The 26,988-nt window shown below is 37.6% G+C and overlaps 1 protein-coding gene across 4 annotated transcripts in view; it reads right to left on the reverse strand.

Annotated features, from left to right (window-relative positions):
* Positions 1 to 26,988, reverse strand: part of LOC106650722 (ran-binding protein 10) — a 69,326-nt gene that overhangs the window by 12,520 nt on the left and 29,818 nt on the right. For all 4 annotated transcript variants that reach the window (XM_014368900.2, XM_014368901.2, XM_014368899.2 and 1 more), the window contains exons 5-7: positions 21,739 to 21,851; positions 16,212 to 16,700; positions 3,879 to 4,193 (exon numbers count right to left, since the gene is read on the reverse strand). In XM_014368900.2, the coding sequence (XP_014224386.1) occupies positions 3,879 to 4,193; positions 16,212 to 16,700; positions 21,739 to 21,851 (917 nt within the window). The remainder of the gene's footprint in view (positions 1 to 3,878; positions 4,194 to 16,211; positions 16,701 to 21,738; positions 21,852 to 26,988) is intronic.

The raw sequence follows: 26,988 nt of genomic DNA on the forward strand, positions 1-26,988 counted from the left end.
CATGAATATTTCAATGTCAAATTCGAAAAAGAGTAGTTAACTTTCTCTGGGCCAAACACAATAAAAAACGTTTAATGAAATACATATTATAGGTTGTAGCAAATAAATTCTGTACTATCGATTACACAGCCACACAAAAAAAAAAATTTCAAATCCAACGACCTGACCTAGTGGACTCTATTTTTTGGGGTCGCTGAATCCGAATCTGGGGTCAGCTTTTCAAGGTTGGCTCATTTTAGGGGTCATTTTAAGGTCAAATAATGGGAAAGTGGTAAAAAATCTGAAAAAATTCATACATGGGTTTTTGAGGATGCTGAATCCAAATCCGAGGTCGGATGACCTTCAGGAGATCACCTTCTCAATTACCTGCTCAATCTGAATCAGAGGTCATTTTGACTATATCCGACCATGTAAAGGTAATTTGAAGGTCATTTTATGGTCAGATCACGAAAAAAGCTTAGGAAAATCTGAAAATACTCATTCATTGGTTTTTAAGGATGCTGAATTCAAATCTGAAGTCAGATGACAGATATGAAGTCAGCTTTGAGGTCATTTCAATGAAAAATTAATACAAGAAAGAAAAATATTCAGAAAATATTTTTAATTTGGCATGCGTTTTTTGTCTTTTGTTTTCGTAACGCATCTTTTATTCTTCAAACGATCAGCGTAATGGTTGTCGTTTGCGTTTTTTGCCTCTCTTATTTTGACTGTCTCTCTCTTCAACGTCCAGCCATCACCGCAAATCCTATCTACCTTGATATTGCTGCTCCATATGTTTTATGTCTTGATGGAACCATTTTCCTTGCTCGTCGCCAAAAGCTCCACAGTTTTCTGTGAACTAATATGTATAGCTATACAGGGAATACAGTTTATAAAATATATTACATTATATTTCCCCAAAATGTCATGATGAATGCTGCAAATATTGAGAATCTATTTTTTCTCATAAATCCGATAAAAAATTGTAACAAGAAATATTAGATGGACCATGGTACATGGGTTAGCTTCAAACATTTTCAAGGTTATCACAGAAGCGATCATAGAAAAATTTTAATATCAATGATGATAAAACATTTCGACAAAATGGAATGTAATATTTCTTATAAACTGTATCCCCTGCATACCTATACGCAGATTAGCTCCCAGAAGACTGGAGATTATAGCGACGGGCAAGGAGAATGGTTCCATCAAGACATAAAACATATGGAGCAGTGATATCAAGGTAGATGGGATGCTGCGATGATGGCTGATTTCTGCTAGATGTAGAAGAGAAAGAGCCAACATAGGGGAACTAAACGAAAACAGCAACCTTTACGCCGATCGTTTGAAGAAAAAAGGTGCATTACAAAAGAAGAAAGTAAAAAATCATGCAAAAAACCTTGATCTAGATAATAAAATATCAGAATTCCTCAGCTCCAAATACTATACACAATCTTTTTCTGTTATTTTATCGCATTCACTTGGTAACCCTTGACATGACCTTTAAATGACCACCAATTGACCTTAAAATGGCTAGGTATAGTCAATATGAACAATGATTGAGATTCAGCAACCCTCAAAATAGGAATCTGATTTTTTCGGATTATGAAATTCAAATAACCTTGAAGTCAAAGTCGTAAGGATCATCTGACTTCAGATTTGAATACAGCATCCTTAAAAACCTATGAATGAGTATTTTCAGATTTTTTTAAGCTGTTTTCGTGATCTGACCTTAAAATAACCTTCAAATGACCTTTACATGGTCGGATACAGTCAAAAATGACCTCTGATTCAGGTTGAGCGACCCTCAAAACATAAGTGTGATTTTTTTCGGATATTTTTACTGAATTATTATAGTTTGACCTCCAAATGACCTTGAAGGTGACCTCCTGAAAGTCATCCGACCTCGGATTTGGATTCAGCATCCTCAAAAACCCATGTATGAATTTTTTTAGATTTTTTACCACTTTCCCATTATTTGACCTTTAAATGACCCCTTAAATGAGCCAACCTTGAAAAACCGACGCCAGATTCGGATTCAGCGACCCCAAAAACACAAAGTCCACTAGGTCCGGTCGGTGGATTAGAAAATTTTTTTTTTGTGTGGCTGTGTAATGATTCAGAAAATAATAATATTACGTTATTCTTAGTTGAATTGAACCGGATGGGCGTCACTGCATGAGGTGGTAATGCAGACCGTTCACATTCGTTCCAATTTAATCATTCTACCGGCTCGTCTCGTCGGCGGAGATGCTACTCTTGGGTACGAAACGTTTCGCGTCAGATTTGATCGCGATAACGGATACACGGCGGCGCTTTTTGATTACAAAAACAGCAATCGTTTAAATAAGTTCATGAATTTGATAAAAAAGCTTTTCTTATTTTTCAAAAAATTATTCGAAATAAAAAGTACAAATCGTCTAGTAGCCAACCACTCTACCGGACTGAAAACATAGCACATAAAATATACGTCTTGAAATGTATACGAAACCTTTTTTCCCTCTTTCAAAATGTTATTGAAATGGAAATTATTGAAATGAGTACTCGAGTAAATCGAATTGAATAGGATAGATTTAATAATACGTGAAAGTACACGAAAGGAGCGCTTGTCAGCATAGCTACGTAGGACGGTTCGGACTGACTGGTGACCGCTCGGCGTGTCTCATACACACCTGAGAGATTCACTCACACAAGCAAATGCGCGGAACAAAATCGCTTAACAGAAATTATCGAAGTTTCGTAGAGAGAAATAACAAGGGATATTTCCGTAGTGAGTGCCTTGAAAGTACTCTAAACTAGTGGCGAGCGATTTTTCCATAAACGAATCTAGAATTATCCCATAGCAAGTAATAGAATGTGTGGTGAACGTATTAAATGTAGCTTTTAGCTCGGCGCTAGTGCCTTTGCAACTATGTCAATATAACCTCTGTCTCTCTCTTGCTCGCAGTGTGCGCCTCAGTGCGTGTTGCTTGGTCAAATAATAACACATACTATTGATATGTGGCTGGAGCCATTGTGTAGCTTGCATACAAGTTATACTCATAAGTCATAAATCGTATCGTATCGTTATCATATATAATACACGACTTTTTATCAATTTGCGTAAATATGAAATTAAGTTGACGAATATATGTTATTATTTGACCAAGCAACATGAACTAACACGCGTACTGCGAATGAAAGAGAGACAGAGTTTACATACACGACGTTACTTAGATGTTGCAAAGGCATGAGAGCAGCTATATTCAATACGTTCGCCGCACATCCCATAACTCGCTATGAGATAATCACACGTCACTAGTTTGAAATACTTCCGTGGCGCATGCTACGGAAATATCCCTTGTTATTTCTCTCCGAGTGGTTCCGAGTAGTCGAATACTGCTGCATAGTATATTTTACCAAATTACTTCATACCTAATCAGGGTAAAGTAACATGGGTAAAAAATACATTTTTATTTTGTGCGCGCGTATGTTACTAATTTAGATGCCCTTTTCGTATGTTATAGAACATTCAAAAATAGTTCCGAGGTTCGATTTGTGATCAAATCAAAGATAACAGAAAAACTGATCGAATATTGAATTTTTGTTTTTAACTAACGCTCGAACGTGATTTCTAGAGGTTTCTATATTTTTGCCCGTCCTGCAAAATAAATCGCGGTAGTCGCCTTTTTTCTATAATTTTATTGAATATTTTTTTTAAATTATTCTAAAATAAATAAAAAAAACGCATATTGAGTTATTGAATTATTGAGTTTCAGTCTTAGCAAAACAATTTGAAAGTTGAATTATTTTTTGAGGTTTGTCTATTCTTAATATTATATTTTAAATTCTCTTGAATGAAAAAATTGTGAATTAAAATGATTTCATTTTTTTACTGTATCGAAAAATTTAAAAAATACCTAAAATTGCTGAATTTAACCGAGCACAAACGGTTTCTCTCTGTCGTGGGTCTAATTGCCATCCTACTGGTGAGGTCCATGGATTAGCATAAGCCAACAAGCTAAATGCATCTCGCAGCATTTTCTTATTTGTTTTATTCTTTCCATTCTTCCGCATTAAATGCATTGAATCTGCATGAAGTTGTTTACCGAATTCAAGCATCTTCTCAATAGTATGCCTATTGCCACCACAAAATTGTTTTTTACTGCAAGCTAATCCAGACATATCAGTAATTTTGATTTTATTATGAGGCGATGAACTTGATGAATCAATTTCTGTAAATAAAAAGTATCTTCATGTAGTTTAATATGATTGTTATAATTTTGAACTTTGAAGTACGTTCAGTAAATTGATAAAAGTTTATATACTTAGAAAAAAAATTTTTTCGTTGGAAAAGACTTTTAAACGAAAATAGCAAGGGAAAAACTATCAAGTTATAGTATTTTTTTAACAACTTGATGACTTATTCAGGACTGAAAGATACCGTCACGCCACGTAGCGACGAAATTCTGTACTAGGGGATTGAGGCAAATTTGACCAAATAACATGGGAAATACTATAAATGTGGAAAATAATAAATGTTGCACAATGAATTTTGTACATTTATCATTTTTAATTGAAAGTACAAATTTAAATATGAATTTAGCAATTTTAATCCTATAAAAAAGTTGATAAACAACATTTCATATCAACTCTCCGAGTGACGCACGGCGCGACATTATTTAGTCGTGTTTCGATAGAAAAATTGCTTTTTCTATATACGCGTTTTTTTGCACGGTTGCTAGTTCGCTAACACTTTCTTTTTATAACGCGTTTGATTTTAATTTTAATTTATGACCGATGTTAATGGCAAACTATCTACTGAGTAAAAAAACAACTGAAGATGATATTCAAAGAACTCAGAACAATTTTTTATGAGAAATGTACATGAACGAAAAATATGCCTCGATGCATATATAGAAAAAGCAATTCTTTTATAAAAACATGTACTCTTTATTCCAATTGATGACAATTTCAGTTTTATCACTATATTTTATGGTTTTAAGGGTATTTTTTCCGATGATGGTATTTAAAATTGCGTAAATTAACCATTTAACCCCCTTCAACAACCAAAATGCTTGATTTTTTTGTTGGTTTTCGGAGAGATTTTTGTTGTAGTTTTAGGCCTTAAAAAAATTTCGCATCGACCTATTTCGATGTAAAATTTAATGCCCTTTCAGAAACTGATTTAAATTTTTTACATAATAAAAAAGTTATAGCTACATAAACAAAAAAAACGTTAAAATTTTGCAACGAATCAAGTTTTCGATTTTTTTTTCGCCATGTTACTGTTCAGGAATTACGATATAAATATGATTAGGGGTGATCACGATTATCAAAGTATCTCAGGGAATTTTTATAGAATTTACGAACCACTTTTCAAACTTTTGTTTTGTGCACTTTTTCTCTGGACTCAATATATTTTGAGTAAAAAATTCAAATTTTGAGCCCAGTTTCTGAAAGGGCATTACATTTTTTATCGAAATAGTTCGATGCAAACTTTTTTAAGGCCTAAAAGTGCAAAAAAAATCGCTCCGAAAACCGACGAAATATCAAGCATTTTGGTCGTTAATGGGTTAAAGTAAAAAATTGTACATCGACATAAAAAAGTTTGTTTTTTAGTTCGATTTTGTTTTCATTTTAATTCGTAAACAACTTATTATTATATAGGGGTAAAATATATGCAGAACGTCCCCTCCACGTATCTACTTTGAGAAACCACGGTTATTTTCATAATAAAAAATTTTTTTCTTGACAAAATAGTAGCTTGAATAAAAAAATGTTTAAATTACAATTATTATCATATGGGCTAAGCCATAGTTATCGTGATGGTCAAAAAAATTTTTTTCTTAAATTATGTACTTTCGAAGAGCACATTGAAACGTGAAAATCTTAAAAGTTTCAGCCCTCTAAGTCTAACCCTATTGAATTTTCAGGGCCTTAAAGTTGAATTTTCTTTTTCTTATGATATTTCGCTTGTAATTCTGATATTCTGGGATTGATATGAAAAAATTGTCGAATCACAGTTTTTAGTGTAAAATTTGATGTAGAATTCAAATTTGTACTTAAAAATCATACATGGGTAATCCCGTGAAATTTTAATATTTTTGCCATTAAAAGGAGGCTCTCATGAGACTCGATCAAAAAATCGATTTTTTTTGCTTACTTAGTTAGCAAATGTCCCTTAGAATACACCCCCGAAACCCTTTTTACCAAAATAGATTTAGTTAAAAAGTTATAAGCAAAAAACCGAAGCTGTCTTTTTACTAGGGAACAATGTATGTATGTATGTACATTCAGTTTCTAAAACTTTAAACGCGTTTTTCTCGAAACTATGTTTTCTGAATCGGGCGGCAAGATATCTCGAAAAGTACTGCACTTAGAGATACGTTTTTTTATTTTAAAGCTAATTAAATTGTCTGGAGGTTGAACCTATAAAATTAAAAATTTTTTCATTATTATTACTTTTTACAGTCCTTAAAAGAGCCAAAAAAGGGCAAATAAAGAATTTTTTTTTTCCGAAGTCCGCCATTTTATCAATTTTTAATTTTTTTGAAATTATTTAGGTTCAACCTCCAGCAAATGTCATCTAGTTTAAGAGGAACTTCGCATTTTTAGTTTCGGGCAAAAACTGAAGGCGCTTGCTTGCCGCCCGTTGAGGTACCTTTTTTTAACACGACCTCCATCAAACGCTGCTAGGCGATAAATAATTCGATATTTTGGTCTGAAAAAATTTGTAAATATAGTTGAATAGATACTTTATAAGTACCAAAAAACTTTGACTGCATTATTCACTTCCTTCCACAAAAAAAAAAATCACGAAAAACATGTCATTTTTGAGGCGCTAGCTTCCCCTTAATAAAAAAATTTTTTTTTCAAAGCACACTCGTGAAATTTTTTTTGGAGACCTACAAGTGATTCAGAAACCTGAAGAAAATAGTGCTCATCAAATTTGGGCGAGGGCCTTCGAGGATTTGAAAAGGTACATGGTAAGCTGAGCTGATGAACCATATTTTTAAGACAATATTCGCTCGTAAATTTCGTTAAAATATTGATTTTTTGACATTTAAAATATGCGCATAGCGTTACCTTTTCCAAAAACTAAAATTGGCAATATAAATTGAGCCACTTAAAGAAAAGATGTTGATATGCAACGCAAAATTTCTATTAATATCCACTCAAAATCAACAATGGGCGCGGGCAAAGTCCATTTTTATATCGTATGTAACTTTTTTTACAAAGTACGCACACCAAAAATTGACATACCACTCGATTCTGTTACTCAAAAACTATTTTTTTTATAATGTTTCATAAAAAACGTTAAAATACTAAAAATCGAGTTAAATTTTACTGAAGTGGGTAGAAGGATCGGGTAACGACGCACACCATTCATTAACATTTTTTTCGAAACTACAGTTTGTGAGGATTGTTTGATGATGACTTGGATAAAAAAGATCGATGGGCCTATCGGTAATCAGAATTTGAAAATTAAAAATAGGATGAGTTGAATTTGTTTTGATTGTTTTGCATAAAAATGGCTACGAAAGCAAGCACTTTCAAAGGTATTGGGAAAAATGTGCACTTTTTTCAAGCTATATTTTAGCATTATCTGCATTATATCATGTTTTCTATTGATGAATAAAAGTGCATGTATGGTTGTTAAATTATTTATGAGTAATTAAGACATCTGAAAGTGCTTGCGTTTGTAACCACACATCTAATGAACAAAATGACACGATTGAATCATCGGTTCTAGCTGGGTTTTACGATACAGGTGTACTTCTCAGGACAGTGGGCTTGCTTTATTGAGAAGGGTTCTATGGCGACTGTGATCTCCAATTGCATATTCCAGAGAGAAAAACTTTGAAAACAGAGTGAAAAAAAAAGTTTTAAGGTACCTTTCCCCACTTAATGAGTAACTCATACACTATATCTAAGAGTTGGCATGCAAATAAAGTCCAATTACAAAAGCCAAACCATGCTTAAGAAATTTAGATATCCATAACAAATGCAACATAGATAAAATTGAACTTATATTGACCATAAAGTTCAAAACCACGAATTACTAGAAAAATTGGAAAAGTATAATAAAGCAAATGGTCGTTAGCTCAGTGGTTAGCGTGCTAGCTACGGAAAAAAGGCCGCTCGAGGAGCCTTAGGTTCAAATCCTAGTGAGGACAATCGGATTTTTCGATTGTCATTCGGCGGGATAAGAACCTATGTGCTCTACCTGTATCGGGGCGGGTTTTTTCCTGGGGGATGGAGGAGGGTGTAGTGCATATGCACTATGTATACCCCCAGTTTTCCCTTGCCCCACAGGTCCTCGGGTGTGGGCAAATGCGAGACAGTAGGGAGGAGGGTATAGTAGTAATCTCTTTCTGCGCACGGGCTCTAAGCCTCCTGCAGGCTCTTCTAAGAAAAAGGAGTAATAAGAGAGAGAGAGAGAGAGAGAGAGAGAGAGATTGATTAATATATTTATTGGGGCCCTGAGGTATAACCACATGGGGCCCGATGGCACTTTACAAGAGTCAATATAATATGATGTAAAGTCGATGCAATTACAAAGCAATCATCAGTAACAATATTTAAAATTATAAGATAGCACAAGAAAGAAGTCAGATTAAGACCGACTGAAAACAAATTGGAAATGTCTAGCGAAATTAAAAGCAATTGAAAGCAGAGAAATGCATGAATGAGACAGCTGGGTACGTAGATAGAGTTATAGTCTCGAAGCCACTAAGTTCAGATCTTCCTTAGTACGTATTGGTATGAGCTCTGACTGAGGTGATTTGAGGATTAAAACAGTCAAATTTCGGACGATTGGGCTGGCGTAATGGAGACGATGAGATAGCGATTTTGCTTCGAAAAGCATCTGATAGACGCTTTTGGGCCATAGAGGACTCAAAGAGAGCCGAGATTCACCGCCGGTATCAAACAGAATCTTATTTTCAAATTTTGCCAGCTTATGGGATTGAGCCATTAAACCATCTCGCACAATTGGTGAAGAGCATTGGAGAACGATGGCACGAGTGTGTTACTTGAAAGAGCGTGAATTCATCGGTTTCCAACTTCGAGTCCTCGTTATGAATCGCTCGTGGTGTTCCAGGCCCATGGCAGAAAAGGTCTTTTGAAGAACCTGGTTATCAGAAAGCTCTTGGCCGGATGGCACGCCAGACAATAGCTTCTCGCACTGGTCGGTCGCTGAGTAAGGTGCAATGATGCTAGGAATTCTGCTTATAAATTTCGAGCATTTTGCAGTGGAGATTTTTACATTCTCCAAGTCTTCTTTGATTGGCGATACAGAAGGAGCGGATAACTTGGCCTCTAGTTCCGAAACGCGAAGATCGAGTTCTTTGACCGACGTACACAAGCCTTCAACCTTGTTCATAAGACGATTCATTAGTTCGAACATTTTTTCAAGCATTTGGTCATTTGCCCTGTCGACATATTTTAGGATGCGTTCAGTTTCGGTCTGAGAAATTGTAGGGCACGACGTGTCCGACTGAGACATGACGAAACAGCAACAAGCTCAATTCCGAACACTAGCAGAAGACAACTCAAACGTAAACACGACACTTTGACAGCACTGGGCACTTGCGAATATTCAGCGACTGCGCCTTTGAGATTTCTTCGGATTTTCGGGGTTACAGGAAAACTAACCTCCAATGTCGAGCCCGTTGGAAAACTGATAAAGTATTAATTGCAGGGTCAAAGATGCAGCAAAACACCTGATGCATCCAGAACCATACAATATTGAACGACCAAGACCTGTAACCAAAAGCGCCACGAGGGCAGAAAGCAGCAGAAAAATAGCCTTAAAGAGGAGCAAGTGCGAAACGTGTATGTAGCTACGTACCCAGAGAGAGATTGATTGATTGATTAAGGGGCCCTGAGGTATAACCACATGGGGCCCAACAGCAATTTAAAAATATAATTAGTCGGTAAAAAAAAATGGATAAAGAATTCAACAGAAATTAGCAGAGTTTATATAAAACAGCTAATGATAGCAGAAGTAAAGAGCAAGTGTGCCACTGTACCGCGGCACTTGGCAATGAGTTCTCTCAGTATTAGAAGTTCAGCAGAAAGATGAAAGCAGGCACTGGGCCCTCAACCTGTACCGCTGCGGCCACTCGATCTCATCGCATTATGAGAGGAGAGGATTGATAAGGAATGAGGATGGAATTTTGAAGAGTAGCGAGGTGAAGTAGAAGGAATATAGGAAGTAAAGGACGATTATTGTGGAATGAAATGACGTGACAGTGATATGGATATGAATGACTCGGTGTCAAAATTACATGTAGAAGTCTGAACTATTGGAAAATGAACAGTGAACAGAGCTATGGTTACAGAAGAAAAGTGGTTTTTAGAATAGAAGTAAAGTAGAGAAAAAAGTAGCGTCAGAAGAATTTTTAAAACAGACAATTGAGAAGTGAAGATGAACTAAAAAGTAGAATAATGTGCGATAGGGGGAGCGAGCTTTATAAACGAACATCGGACGTCGGTGGCTCGCCATTTTGAAGTGGCGCACCACGATGGACTTCATCAGGTCCGCTGCAAGCTTGCAGCTTAAGCAGGCCAAGATCCGTTTCCGAGCGCACGTGGAGCACTGGCCGTCCTGGCCCAGGCCTCGCAAATACATTGAGTTCACGCATGAATGGGCGAGAGCATTGCGCTATACGAGTAGTTTCGATTGTTTTACGCCAAAGTCTCATTTGGAAATGGAGACATTTCTCAGATGGAGACATTTAGCGAGCTTACATTCGGGGATGGAACTGCTTTTTTCCTACTCAATAAATATAAAGAAGAGTTAATATTATATTATACGGTACGAATGACTACATTTTTTCTAAGCTATTTCCCCGCAGTAAAGCAACCAAAAAAATCTCTATTTTTTAACAATCAATTTTTACTTTCGTTATTATAAAATGTACCTTATTTTTGTTGACATAGCTTCAAGTAAATTTTTTATAGAACTTCTTTATATGTGTATATAATATAGGCTATTTTATTTTTCACTATAGAATTGGGTCACAAAATTTGAAAAATTCTTCATCAATGGATTTTTCTTTGATTAAAACGAATGCATTTTAAAATTTTGTGTAGCAATGTCTGAGAGTGTAAAAATAAATTCACTATAAGTATATCCTTATGACAAAGTAGAGATGAGCCAGGTGGATCAGCATGGGGAGTAAATTGACAAAATGGCATATTTTTTCATATTAATGCATCGTTTTCGTTCGTGACATTAATATGGAGAAATATGCGGTTCTGTTAACTTACTTCTCAATCTGACACACCTTTTTCTCTTCTAGTCTTTACCTGCTGCCTCGATAAGTTTGATGTCGGTTACAACTGCCCGACATGGGATGTGTAGAATGATCCGCTTATCAGCTTTTCGAGGTAACGTTGCCAGTGGAAATGCATTGTCTTGCAGGGGGATTTGTATTCAGCATCCTCAAAAACCCATGTATGAATTTTTTCAGATTTTTTATGCTTTTCCCATTATTTGACCTTTAAATGACCTTGAAAGGGACCTCCTGAAGGTCATCCGACCTCGAATTTGGATTCAGCATCCTCAAAAACCCATGTATGAATTTTTTCAGATTTTTTACCCTTTTCCCACTATTTGACCTTCAAATGACCTCTACAATGAGCCAACCTTGAACGGTCGGTGGATTTGAAACCGGGGTCGGTTTATTCCCATCAGATCGATTTAAGGTCATTTGAAGGTCATTCGAAGGTCATTTAAAGATCATTTAAAGGTCAAATCACGAAAAAAAGGTTTAAAAATCTGAAACTATCCCTATATAGATTTTCGAGGATGGTAAATTCAAATCTATAGTTACCACCTCTACGATCTTACCTTCAAGGTCATTTGTAGGTTAAACTTAAAAAATTAAATATAAGAATGCAAAAAATATGACACTTATATTTGAGAGTCGCTGAATTTGAATCAAAGTTCATTTTGACTATACTGGGTTATTTTAAGCTCATTTCAAGATCAAGTTAATGAAAAAAGGGCAAAAATAGATAAAGTATTGTTAATTTTGCATGCCTTTTTACCTTTTTCTTTTGTAACGCACCTTTCTCTCTTCAAACGATTGGCGTAAAGGTTGCCGTTTCCGTTTAGTTCCTCTATGTTGGCCCCCCTCATATCAGCAGGACAGCAATCTCGATTTACAAAGTACCCATGTTTCAAGTACTTACTGGACAGCAGAGATCGTAAAGAACATTACATTGACCACAAGTGGTCTGAGAGAAATTCTTTAAGATCTGGACATCATAATGTTATTAACAGTCCGTTAGTAGACCCTAAAAAGTTTTACCACTTCCTTTCTATGTTAAATTGGGCAATATAAAACAATTTGTAAAAGCTTTGAGTGAGAGCGTTGAATGCTACAAATATTTAGGATCTAAATTTTCCTATAAATCTGATGTAAAATTAAGAGAAGGAAGGAATATTTGATGGACCAGAAATAAGAAAATGGCTGAAAGATGACGATTTTCCAACTAAGATGACTGAGATTCAGAAAGCTGCATCGGTTAGCTTCAAAAAAGTTGTGGAAAATTTTCTAGGTAATCGTAGAAGCGACGTTTACAAAATTTTAATATCAACAAAGATAAACAATTTCGGTGAAATGGAATGTAATATGCCTTACTAGCTGCATTTATTGCATAACCATTCAGAGGAGTTCCCTGAAAAACTGTGGTGATTTTAGCTGATGATGATGATGAATGATGGCTGATTACTAATAGATGTTGAAGACAGAGAGAGCCAACATAGAGGAACTAAACGGAAACGGCAACCTTTACACCGATCGTTTGAAGAAAGAAAGGTGCGTTACAAAAGAAAAAGGTAAAAAGGCATGCTAAATTACTTACTTCATCAATTTTTGCCCTCTTTTCATCAACTTGATCTTGAACTGAGCATAAAATAAAGCAATATAGTCAAAATGAACTTTGATTCAAAACATAAATGTGATATTTTTTGCATTCTTATATTTAATTCTTTAAGTTTGACCTATCTTAATATCTCTCCTCTCTGTGCTCTCAAAAGCCGTTGAGCGGATCATCCAGGCTCAACTGTCTGAATACCTCCTCAGAATGGCTTGATAGATCCGGAACAACATGGTTTTAGACCTGGCCACTCCACCACGACTGCACTGCTGGAGATCACTGAGCGAGCCCGGCGCGTCATAGACTGCAGAGAAGTATCTGTTTTGGTGTCGTTCGACTTGCGATTCGTTTGCGTTTCGACGCTGCTTTTTTCAGTCTTCATCGCCGACCTCCCGACCTGCCTACTCACCTCTCAGCACATAATCTACGCGGATGATACTCAGATCATCTTGCATGGACTGCCGGCTAATTTTGGTGAACTCCTGCGAGGCGTCACTAGAGATGCAAATATGGTCTGTGAGTGGGCCCCGAACTGACTGACGTGCAACGCCGCCAAAACAAAGGTCATGCTTATTGGAAGCTTGAGCTTCGTGACCTCGTTGAGACCGGCGTTGCCCGCAGGACTGAATATTGGTGGCGAAATTGTGCCTTTCTCGGAAGAGATTAAGACCCTGGGTGTTTTCTTGGCAGAAAAGTTTAACTGGGATCGACAAGCGCGTTTCTACAAGCACGCCCTCACTCGCAAAATGCGTCTGATGCTGGTATGCACTCTGGTGACACCTCACCTGGACTACCCAGCACCACTGTTGACTGACCTGACAAAGGAGCAGTCTCTAGCTCTTCAGCGCTTGCAGAACCCTTGTATGCATTTCATGTATGGCACGATACCCAGGACGGCTCATGTCACCCCCTATCGACTAGCTCTGGGATGGCTCTCGGCTGGGGGAAGCAGAGAGGTCATCAACTGCTCCCTAGCATCTCGCATCATCAGAGATGCTTCGTCGGGCTATCTCAGAAAAGGCTTTCGAAACATCGGAGTACCCACTGAGATTGAGGAAGTCAGGCAGTCCGCGCGACGCCGCCTCCCAGAGCTCTACTACAAGCCACCTCGCACCGCATCATTAGATCACTCATTTGCATCTTTATCTGCCATAGCAATCAATAAACTCCCTTTCATCACGGACATCCTCTCCCCACCTCCTCGCTTCAAGTCACTTCACACCTCCTTCCTTATGCAGCACGAGAAGGCGGAGTGGTTGTAGCGATGCAGGACGGAGGGCCTTGCCCCTGTCCCGCCTGAACTGACTCAAGTGTTGAATTTAAATCTAAGCTCGGCATAACCAAAATTGCGCGATGGAACTTCGATCTATATTTGTTAAATATAAAGATGTTCACTCTTCACTATAAGTCGAGGCGTAGAATGGTGTTGTACATTGTGTTCCACAGACCGAGCCTTTGCGGCCCTGCGCGTACTCGTGTACTCTGTCTTGAAGTTACAGTTGAACCCCTGTATTCACGGGGTTTGGTTCCAAAAAAAAACCGCGAATACCGACGCATTGTTCTTATGGAAAAAAGAGGTTCAGTTCCTTACCCAACTAAAATGTCGATGTAAAAAACGTAAAATAACATTTATCTAGAAAAAATTTAGTCATAATTTATATTTGTTTATATTAGAGAAAGATATTCAGTCAAAATTTTTTGATCTGCACTGCGCATCAAATTTTTGTACAAATTTTAGTTACACTGTCTTGCATGGGTTACCGACTTCAAATCTTTTGGACAACTCATCCTGTCAACTCAACTTCGACAATTCATCTGTTGGACAAATCATCTTACGACATTTCATCTTCGCGACATATCACCCTGGAAAAAAAATTTGTATTTTTTATTTGCACAAAACTGTACACACAGATAGACACACGATACGAAACTGATCGCCTACAATAGCGAGTCAACAAGTGTGTACGCATAGACGGAGCAGATTAACAATACAATTAAATAGTGGGGCGAGCTGAAAACACGACTACACATATATACATACACGCAAAAATAAAATAAATAGCGAAAAATGATGAAGATGAATAGTCGCCGGGATGAATTGTCCAAGTTGAATTGTCGAAGTTGAGTTGTCAAAAGATGATTTGTCCGAAGATGAGTTGTCCGGCTCCTGTCTTGCATAAATTGAAGACTGCGAGTAACGATTGGATAATTTATGGCTTGTTCAATAAGTTGTTCTTAGTCAGCCAAAATTTTTCCACTAATTTTGGCCGTAAGTACAAGTTATTATTCTTTATCGCTACTATCATTTCGTTAGGTTCTGAATTCAATTGCACCATATTCTTAATTTCATTGACACTAAGAACTTATCTAGCATTTTTCCGAAGGCTTCCCCAAAAATTTGGCATTCTCACGAATTTTTCTCCCGTTGTCGCGGATTAATCTGGTCGTAGACTTCCTCGGAACCCTCAAATGGCGGCCTGTTTGTTGGAATTGGCGAGACAGGTGTGGGGTAGGTGAAGGTTTTTATATTGCTCACTTACTATAGCGACGTCTATTTTGTGTTCTCGAAAGGATTGATTCAGTAGATCTTGAATGCAGGACGTTCTATTATTATCACAAGGCGAACGACGTCAAAAAAAGTTTTTTCTTTTCACCATAATGTTCTTACTACATTTGATTGACTAGAAAATACTCTCACCCATATGTACATTAACTTGTGCATACTTTTTGTTAATTCTGCTTTGCTTCGGTGGAAGAGCGTACCCTTAAGTACTGACGAAAAATAATTTAATCAAGCTTAAACGCTAACTGAAGAGAAACGTTTGATATTAGATATGGCTTGATAGTCACCTTCTCTGCTGTGCAGAGCGACCACTGAGGTCGCTAAACGCTAACGCTAAACTCGAGCAGAGAAGGAAATCATGCGGAGAGCTGGCCACGCGCATCTATCGTTCATTCTATATTCACACGCCAAGAAAAAAGCTACCTCTAGATAAGTCTCGCCGTTTCAAAGTTTTCTTATTACTAAATTCATTTACATTGCATTCCATATTAATATAAAAGCTAGATCATTGGTTATATAGTTGGATTGTAAATTTAGATTTGCATAATTTTATAATTAAAATAAAATGTTTTGTGACTACAGAAAAAAGTGGTAAAGTGAAATCCCGATCGTTCTTTTATTTCTAAACCTGTCAATCTTTCCAGTTGCAACAGGCATATTAAAAATAATAACATTTGAAATTTACAAAAAAGTATGCATTTGTTCGAAATTCGTCCTGGATTATAAAAATATTAAACAAGCTGATGACTAGTTTTTTATTTTATGACTATAAGTATAAAATTAAAATACTTACCCATAAGATTAACGTTCATCCCAATTTCTTCCAGATCCTTTGAATTTTTCGGAAAGTTATTACCTTTACAATTTGATTCAAGGTCTATAAATTTCGGTGGTATCGATAGATGCTTAGAAGAATCCACATCATAAAAGTTCGAATGAACACTCGAATTAATGGTTGTTACAGAGGAATAGTCTTCCATATCAATATCATCGATAATCTGTCCGTTATTAAGTGATGAATTAGATCCGTTAAATATTGTATTATTACTTGATACAGCATTAAAAGGAATATTAGGCTGAACAATTACTTTTGTTGACTTTATAACACTAGACTTTTTTCTTATACTATTTTCAGAATCTGTACCATTTACCATTTCAACAAATTGACGACACTTTAAAGCAAACATTAAATCGCAATTCTTCTGTAAGAGACCTGGATATAACTCATTAGTCAACTCTATTGCTTTTCCCATATCTCCAGATAAGATTAACTTTAAAATTCCTGTAAAAAGAACATGTATACTTATAATCATATCATAAAAAAATTTGAGATTGAAAGAATGTACCCTTCTTTTGTAGGATAAAACTTTATTGATTGAAAAAAATATTTCGAGATTTAAATTATATAAAATTATATATAAAAACTTTTGTTTATTGAGCATTCAAAACACATGACATTTTCAAACCTTTGTTCATAGCACTTTGTAAATACAGTCTTGGATTAATTGAAAGAAATATTTTATTAATTTCGCAAACTTATAATAAATATTACTTATTTTTTAATTAAAAAACGTTTTTCTCGCGATAATGAACTTCTAAAGAATTTGTTAGATCCTCCCATATAGTCCTTTACTATATATATTTTTCATTAAATCGATTTTAAAACAGTTAAAATCAACACGAAGAATTGAGCGAGCATGGACCGCAGGGACACGCAGAGGTCGTCACTTTGTCAATCGACAGAGGCGTGAAAATCTGACACCAAATTCGGAAAGTTCATTAAATTTTGCGCAGACTATGCTTGCTCGCAAGTTCTCCAGACCCTATTTTCAGCAAAAGTACAACGGTTCAAAAAAGTATCAATAAAGTGTCTGTCCCGGATTTAATGGGTTTAAGTTTTTTCCCAAGTGCTTATTTGGCACATAAAAAATTGACTAATAGGGAGTGCACATGAGATGGTCACCATGTGTTCTGGAAATTTTTTTTTTGATCTACTGGCGTATAATAATCAAGTCCTTTATGATTAATTTAATCCAATAGACTCTCGAATTCATCTCTAAGAATAATATTGATTTTGATTGAAGTTGAATTGAAAAAACATGATTTTCTGGACCGTTTTGACAATACTATTTCCTTGCGATCTAGGTGCATAACATGAGATTACCTACACATTTATAAAGTTCAATTCACACAAAATAGTTTAATTGCGATTGTAAGAGCGATCGTTGGCTCAGTGGTTAGGGTGCTAGCTACAGAAACAAAGAAAGCTCGGGGAGCCTTGAGTTCAAATTCTAGTGAAGACAATCAGATTTTTTCGATTATCATCGGCGGGATGAGAACCCATATACTTCACCTGTCTCGGGGCGGAATTTTTTCTGGAGGATGGAGGAGGAGGACGTAGTGCATATGCACTACACGTATACCCCCAGGTTTTCCTTGCCCCACAGGTCTTCGAGTCTGGGCAAATGCGAGACAGTAGGGAGGAGGGTATAGTAGTAATCTCTTTCTGCGCACGGGCTCTAAGCCTCCTGCAGGCCCTTCTAAAAAGAAGGAGTAATAAGAGAGAAAAAAAATTAATCTAATTATCATTAATTATAATCAAATGGTGACCTTAAATTTCACCTTGAACGCAACCTTAAAGCTACTGCGAATCAAAAATCGATTTTTCAAATAGGTACCACTATTTAAATCCTCATTTTGCAAGAGATGAGGATAAATGCATCATATTGTGTCGGAAGATAGAGTGCACAATACAAACCATTAAATGTTGTTAAGCAGGAGCGTCGGATTTTAATAAAGTCCGACGACTTTTTGAATGGGAGCCTAGAAAGGACCTGAAACCGAAAGGAGTTTCAGAGTTTACACTCTGCAACTGCCAAGACGGCTCGAATCGAACTTTGACAAACGTTCGATGGGTTTTCGAACGGTAGCCCTGAAAAGGCCGGTAACCGAAGAGAGTTTCAGAGTTTATACTCTGTAGCTAACAAGACGGTTAGCATCGAACTTTAATAAAAGTTCGAGATTTTTCGACGTCGTACGAAAGGTGGCCCTGAAAAGGACCGGGCCCGAGTTGGCGTGTACAAGTTCCAACTTGTTAGTGGGGAGCGGCGTGGGTCGGGTGGCCACCGAGATCCGTTGTTGTTCCGGAGTCAACTCTGCAAAGGGAGGTTGGAAATACCGTCGACCTCGGAGACTAGGCTACGGGGACGGATCTGACTTGGCCTTGCTGGTTAGTTGCGGCCTGAAGGTCCAGGCTGCACTCACTGAGCGACCGAAATCGAAAGACTGAGGCTCGAAGTGGCCGATACTTAAGCCCTGGAGGGGATAAGTAGCTTGTGGGTGCTGGTGTTGCGCCACCTAACGGTCGCTAGGGAAGCTTCTCAGTGCAGTGCAAGTGGGAAGGGGGCTTGGAGAGGAGCGAGAAATAATTAGATTGAGTATTTTAATACAACTCAGGTTTATTAACGTTCCCTAGGCCAAGCTCTTGTGGGCGAGCGAGTTCCGACTCCGGCGAGTCCAGGAGTGGAACTGCGTGCCGAATAGAATCGGCGCCGCCTTTTATACCGCTGGCCGGTCGGCGCGCGAGCCGGCGGCGGCTAAGTGGCAGAGTGGGGACGCGCACGCTGGGGTCTCATGTCGTTGTGTGGGTAACAATGTGGAGAATAGACAGACCATACTGCTCAGAATCGTTCACGTTAATGTGCACTTTTTCGATTCTCATTTTGATGACATAAAGTCGATAGTGTTACGACGCAGTTTCATCTGTTCGCAATCAGTGAATCATAGCTTAGGACTCATATGTACTCAAGACTCTACGAAATCACTGGATATACTTTTTAACGGCATGACCGAGTTGCATCAATTGGTCAGGGCCCTCTACCACATGTACTATTCTACAGTAGTAACATGTTTGGACTTGCTGGAGGCTGTCAAGTACAGGCTGTCAAAGCAGGCTTATCGGTCTGAAATCAGCGGCTACGCTGGAAAGCCCAATCTTTGGGACAAGTCTCACGAGAGCCAACTTCTAGGCAGTCAGGAAGACTCCCATCTGCAGAGAGCAGTCAAACATGTGCAGCAAAACTGGCAGGATGACAATCAGAAAATCGTGGAGGCAGCTTACTGGGATTCTGTCGGCCCCACGGGCGTCCGTTCAGGATGATAAGTTCGATCTCGGATTTCTTCGAGTTAGTGACTTGTCCAGTTTGTTAATGATGAAAGCGGGGTCGGCAACCGGTTCACTCTCGAAATCAAAGCGAGCTGAAATATAGGCTGATTTATTTCTCTCCAGTGAGAGAATTGAAATGTGCAGAATGAGTCCCCTTCTTAAGCTCGGACAACGACACATCACTTGTGGAGAGCGACTATTACGGTCAGGGCCACCTGGCGGCAGAAGCGGGAAGCGGAAAAGATGAGAGGGGTAAAGTAAGAAGAAGATTGTTTTGTGGAGAAACGAAGTTAACTTTATCAAAGTGAACTGTCCCTATCCAGTCAACAACCTTGAACAACTCGAGGAGCTATAAAATCTCTGGAAGTCCGAGAGATTTGTGTGATCTCCGGTGATCCGGAAGAAAACACGTCGCTTGGGTCTTGGTGACTCTGGTATACCGAGAGTGCCGCACGTCTCCGGAGATCCGGGATATGTGCTCAGCGCAAGCTCACGAGCGAATGCGCGCAGCGGCCCAACGCGCCGGCTTATATAGCGCCGCGGAGACCGCGCGCGACAACGGCGATGGTGGGGGCCGCCGCTGCAAGGCAGCTGAGAAGTGGCACCAAATCGCAGCGACGTGATCTGTAGTGCGCATCTATTGCGCGACTAGCGTATATCAGGGATAACCTCTTTCGAGTTTGCGTTTGTGACCATTGTTCTGAAAAAGTGTACGCGACCCTAATGCTGCAGCTTCAAGGGTTCACTCTGAATGCTACAAGTTAAGTGAATTTTACAAAAACCCAAAACGTCAGAAAACGCAAAAGAAGAATAAAATTCAACACGTAAAGTATACAAAAAAGGCTCACGGAAATAGCTGTATCTCAGTGAGTGATTAAAGTTTTGGAGTTTTGAAAAATACAATGAAAAGGGAACAAAAAATCCTATTCGAAAATGAAATAAATTTTTGTTTTCGATGTTAGGCCCCCTATGTGCCCTTAGGGAGGCTCTACACCAATCATAACAATAGTACAGCGAGGCATCTGTCTGTCTCTTTCTCGAGGCATCTGTCTGTCTCTTTCTCGCATTAGGCAGACAACCGCTCGTACTATTGGAAATCAATGATTTTGTTTAATTACTCATTAGTTAGTTCGTTAAGGGGTAATTTTTGAATATATTCCAGACTTGTTCAGAACTTTGAGAACTTATAAACTCATGACACTAAGGATGCTGGAGCGATTCTTTCCTTTTAATTGAACGTTCTATATACGTGCGTAACGCACTTTCGGGTGCTGTGGCACGCAGTTTACTGAACAGCTGATCTCGCATTCAGACGGCAACACGCGAAAGTTTAAGACACGAAAGTCAATGTTATTGAAGTGTTTTTCAATTAAATAAGTATTGATAAAATATAAGTGAATTAGAAACCATATTTAAAAGAAAAAATTGATTTTTTATATAAACTGCACTGTAAGTACAATTCAAATTTCAAATCGCGCACCGCTTAGCTTACTTTCAATCGCGGTGAGCGCATCGGTCGAAAATTCTTTAACTCGCGATATTTTTTTAAAATGCTCATTTTCCTATGTATAATATTATATCATTGAAGAGCTTATCAAATATTCTTTTAAATGATATTACTTAAAAAGTGGCCTTAAAATTTTAACGCTTACAGGATTCAAAAGATTACAACTCTCCATAAGATCCCATGTTAAATCGCCAATCTCTTTAACCAAGTATCCAAATATCTTTTGATCGTTTACCCCGATTTTTCTTTTTGCTAATCAATTTGTCTTTTCTTGTTTAAAATCATTTCGTTTACAAGTGTGAATTTTTCAGATTCTTAAAAACGCTAAATTTTTTAAAATGACCAGATTTGAAAATTCTAAAATGTTAAAAAAATTCTGAAAATTCTATTGTATGAAGGATTTTGTGTGTGCTTCATTGCATATTATCTTATTTTTATTTTCAAGATGGTAGTTATCGAGTAAACAATTAATGATTTATCACAGCATTGCCTATTTTAAATCCAAATTTTTTTGAAACATTATGGCTCGATAAAAATAGCAGCGACAATTCCCCAGAAAGTTAATAGTGCAATTGCTCGATGTTCAAAACTAAAGCAATGATCATTTTCGATGAAGATTTTTAAAATGTACAAAAGAAAAAATCTTACTTTGTCTATTTTTGATTGCACTAAAATCTTCATTAAATACTTGACCAGAAGTATTAGCAAAAACTCGGGCAGTTTCACAATAACCATGATGTACTAGATAAGCTGATACCATTCTGGAAAAAATTAATAATATATTAAATTACATAATTTTTAAATTTGTACATTACATAAATAATACTGAATAAATATTGAATAAATACTTTTAAACACAATGAAAATGTTTGATATAGACGAAGATAATAACAAAAGTGGGAAAAAATTTAAACTGAAAAAGTATATTCATGGCTTAAGGGCTTATATACACCTTAAATTAAAAATTTTTTTATTCAATTTTTGAATAGGATTTTTTCTCCCCTTACGACAGGTGACCAAAAACACTACTCGCCAGAAAACGCAAAAGAAGAAAAAATTTGACACGTACAGTATAGGAAAAAGGCTCACGGAAACAGCTGTATCTCAGTGCAAAATCAAATTTTGGAATTTCGAAAAATGCAATGGAAAGGGGAGAAAAAATTCTATTCAAAAATTGAAAAAAAAAAAATTGAATTTAAGGTGTATATAAGCCCTTAAGAACAATCAAAATCAAAAAACTGTTATTCAATTTTCAGAACTAATAGTTAATGACTTTAGTCCTTCGTAAACAGAGTGAGAAGGAGAGGGGAAAGATCAGGCTTCGGATCGAACCCAGCTTACAGTTCGACGAACATCTCAGAATAGTAAGCGATAAAGTTAAAAAATTTGTTGCCACCCTGTTAGGCTTGGTCCCGAATATTAGAGACAAGAGGAATAGTCGACGCAAACTTTAAGTCTATTTTCCTTCGTGTGGGGAGCAATACTGAAAAGGAGCAGAGTCATATCCGCCATGTAGCGTCGATCTATCAACACACCTGTCTGCGCGTTATTTGTGGCTTTCGTAGTATCTACCACGAAGAGCGTCAATATCGTTATTTCACCACCAGCGCTGCTCGTTGACAAGTGCCAGAGGTTTTATTGCCTCCACCATAAAGAAGCCAGACTGTTGGACTCACCAGTTCAACCAGAACATCACCCTCGAAGTCGTGAGGGGAACAAGGAACAAAACCTACAATCTTGCTTAACTTCTGACTGATCGCGTTTGTTTTAACCCTCTAACGTCCAGAATACGTGAGAATTTTTACGGACTGCCGTGATAATTTTTAAATCACGAGCAGAATCCTGAGCTACGACAAGCCTAGGTCGAGCCAAGGAAGTGTGGATATGTGCTAAAAGCAAATCGCAGCAAAAATTGCAGTTTTTAAGGACAAAGTGATAGTTTGAAAGTGTCACGACGCAGTACGAATCGATAAATTGCCGAGGCCGAGAGTAATAGGCTAGGTTTTGTCAAGCAGCACACGTGTGCAGTATTGTGTGTAAGAGCCGCCTAGGCCAAAGTTACAGGTTATTTTCTGTCAAGAGCAGTGTGCTGACGAAAGCTAGAATAACGGACAAGCTCGAGAGAGACCAAGGAACTCCGAGCGAAGTAGCTTCAGCCAAGCACGTCAACCCCAAGAAGAGCTGGCGAAGAGGTTAGAGGTTAGGTTTTTATCGTAGGTGGTCGATCGTTTGGCCGTTGTCGTAATATTGCGTTATCGTGCTCGCACGTGTGTTGTGTGTGTGTGTTTTTTTTTCCTACTCCACCCCATTCGGAAACTCACCGGTAACCGCCGCTAGGCATTGCTTCGGTGAGGCCGGGGTTAGTTGAGCAATTCTGCTACTTCTATGTTAGTCGTTGTTTCCATACATCCCCCATCCGTCGCATAGTGATATGCGACGATTAGGGGTTCAGGGACTCATCCTTCTCTACTTTTTCAGAGCCGTCTGCTGCGTGGTCACATAGTGCTGGCGTCTCCTCCTGAGTTAAGTATTAGAACTCGCTGCTCAGTGCCATCTTGTGGGTGTGGTTCTCGCTTCTGACATCATCATGAGAGTGTTGTGCTCCATCTATTGCCAGCCTTGTGAGTCCTCGCCCAGACCTCCTACTTATGGTTATCCTCTTCGTTTCCAGCTCGCACAGTGATCGGGGGTTTTTTACCGCTTCGGAGGCTGGGGACATAGCCGGGGTCTTCTTTTTAGTGGTACCCGCTCCACCTCGGGCACTGGCTCGACCACACCCGGCGAAAAAACGAACCTCGAAAATTCGCCAAGTGGGGATCGATCCCACGCCCTACAGCACACCTTGTATCGGCAGGCAAGAACTATACCCACTGAGCCAAGGAGGCCGATGTGTGTGTATGTGTGTGTGTGTGTGTTTTTTTTTTTTTTTTTTTTTTTTTTTTTTTTTTTTTTTTTTTTTTTTNGGGTTGGTTGAGCATTTCTGCTACTCCTGTTAGTCGTTGTTTTCCATACATCCCCCATCCGTCGCATAGTGATATGCTACGATTAGGGGTTCAGGGACTCATCTTTTATCTTCTTGGTGAACCTCCGATCCCGTACGTTCAATAATGTGACTATTTTTGGAAACTTGATCTCGCGCGCGATTACATTTGATTGTCGTGTAGTAAATTGTCTAGTTTTGCCAAATTGCAGAGAATAGGTGAGTGGACGTAAAAGAGATCGCGACATAAAAATTCTTGTCGGCGGCATTTGAGCTGGGCCTGACCCAACATTTGCCCGTCGCAATTATTAAACTTACTGTTTCTTCTTTTTCACCTATTTTCGACACTCATTTGAAGTGCTTTCCATATATTTTGAGTGTCAGATTACATTATCAATGATGCTGCATCAAAGATTTTTTCTATCTTTTGCATCAATATTTATTGTTAAGTTCGTCAAGTTTAGCTAAAATTGGTTCGCACTTTAAGACTTGCGCAGTATACCAATTGGGTTAGAGTGTTTTTTTTTTGAACAAGTATACAATACTTGAAAAGGTTAAAGTACCAATACTTTTCAGTCATTTGGAATTGACTGTTTCAGCCTGATACCATGATACACTATTATATGGTATTTATTAACATTAAATAATATTAAAAACTTCATCATGCTTAAAAATGTTGTCAAAGAGCCCGTTGGATCAAACGAACTATAGGGAGCTTGATCATTAAGTACCAAGAGACCACAAAAAAATTTTCAATGAATTTTTAATGAAACAATCATTCTGGAATATTGTAATTGCATTCTGGAGATTTATACAATTATCCCTGTGGATTTACTTTCCCAGAATTGTCTTTTAAGTATTACATCGCGTTTTCTTCTCTTCGTTTATTAAGTTAAGTTTAAATTTAATCAACTACGCTATGGCTTTTGAAAGGCAGGCATGGAAATAAATAATACATTGAGTTGTGACAATGAATTTTATTTCACATAAGTTTTAATACCTTTCTAACTATGAGCTGATATCTCGGGTGATGTCACATCCAAGCGATACCGAAGAGAAGCAGAAGAGTAGTTCAGCACAGCAGAAGCCAGTTTCCCAGGGTCGATTTCATTGTATGGGACGTCACTCTCTAGGCCAATGTTTGGCCATGTAGAATTTAAATGCGTTATCTACTAGTTCCGATGTCGCGGAGATACTGACTCTCGCTAGAACGGTCAGAGACTAAGTCCTCGAATCGTTACAGAAATGCTAACCTTCCAGAGCTTCGCCCTCTGGAAGAAGAAAGACTACGTTTCCACAGCTTCATCTCGCTCCGTATTTATATGTTTATTCAATATATAAGCATACAGGACAAGGCGTCTTATTTCGTAGCATGAGGCTGTGCTTTGACATTGCATTCTGGTGGATCCTATGCTTGTAGTGTTATAAAGTCACTGCATTGTAGCTCCACGAATTCTAATGATAATATTCACTTTCGTTATACTTGTATAGTACATATGCTGTTTATTTCTCATGTGCTGCACATATGCTGCTCATTGCTTCTATTGCATATGCTGTGTATTAGACCGGTTGTTATTTTCCAAGTTGTTCCGATCTTCGCTCCAGGCGTTGATTTTGGGCTCTTGGGTGTAAAAAATTAGAAAAACGCGTATATGAGTCCAAAAAGTAATAATTAATACATGCCGCAACTCGAAAAATTCTGAAAAAAATTGTTACATGTTCTTTGACTAATTTTAAGACGTTGTTGTTCATTACAATTTTTCATGTAAATGCTTCTATTTTGATATTGAAGAACATGAAATAAATATATTTAAAATTTTTTGAGAACTTTTTTGAAAATCGATTTCGGTTTTTTGAGTTGTAGCACGTATGAGCTATTACTTTTTGGACTCATATACGTATTTTTCTCAGTTTTTACACCATAGGAATCAGTATTAAGGTCTAGAGCGAAGATTAGAACAACTTGGGAAATAACAACCGGTCTACTGTGTATATGCTGCTCATCGATTGTGGGCCGCGTATTCGCTGGGTATATGCTGCCTATGCTTACCTACGTCGGCATAGGCCGGATATATGCTATCTGTGGCTTACGTGCTGCGTATATGCTGTGTGTACTTTGGCAGCGCAAGACTGGGTATACCCTTTTCTGCTGGAGCTTACCATCTTGATGGCGTTGTATCAAATGTGACATAACATAAGCTTAATTAAATTAAGTGTCTTAGAATAGCTTGGTTCTAGAGATTATGAAAATTATCACCAACTAAACGGTTATTAGGGGTTCAGGGGCAGTTTTCATCCTTCGATAATTGTCCTCTAAGTTACCCATCACCTGGTTACCCATTACCACATGGTAACCAGGGTCCCAAGAAAAGGGCGAAGATCAACCTCAGAGCCCATGTTACTCGAAGAACTAAGCTTTAAAATAAAGAAAAGCCCGCGCTAAAATAGCGTGCGCCTGTCAAGCACACATCAAGCAATATGCTAATCTATTCAAGATTCATCGAGATTTACAATAATTAACATCCACCGAAATCATAAATACCGAAAATTATAATACACAGAGATGACAATTTAGACAAAATAAAAAGCGAATGCAAATATTAGTTCGATGATGATAATTGATTGCCTTTAAGAAAAAAAAACTTAAATTAGTTCATTTTATAAAGAAACATTTTTTATGCACTCGTGATTTCTAAATAAATTAATTGCTCAGAAAATGCTCGTAAGAACATTTAATTTTATAATTTTTATTAAAGGTCATCATTTTTCTTTCTGTGTCCGCAAAAATCCCCATTAAAATTAGTGGAAAATTTAATTAAATGGTATCTGAGAGTGACAAACTCAAGAGGGACAAACGAAATTTTCGGATCTAAAATTAAAATGATTTTGAAAAATTGTAAAAATTTCTTTTTACTATT

Source organism: Trichogramma pretiosum, unplaced genomic scaffold (assembly GCF_000599845.2).
Source record: "Trichogramma pretiosum strain Unisexual culture from Peru unplaced genomic scaffold, Tpre_2.0 scaffold52, whole genome shotgun sequence".
Taxonomy (NCBI): domain Eukaryota; kingdom Metazoa; phylum Arthropoda; class Insecta; order Hymenoptera; family Trichogrammatidae; genus Trichogramma; species Trichogramma pretiosum.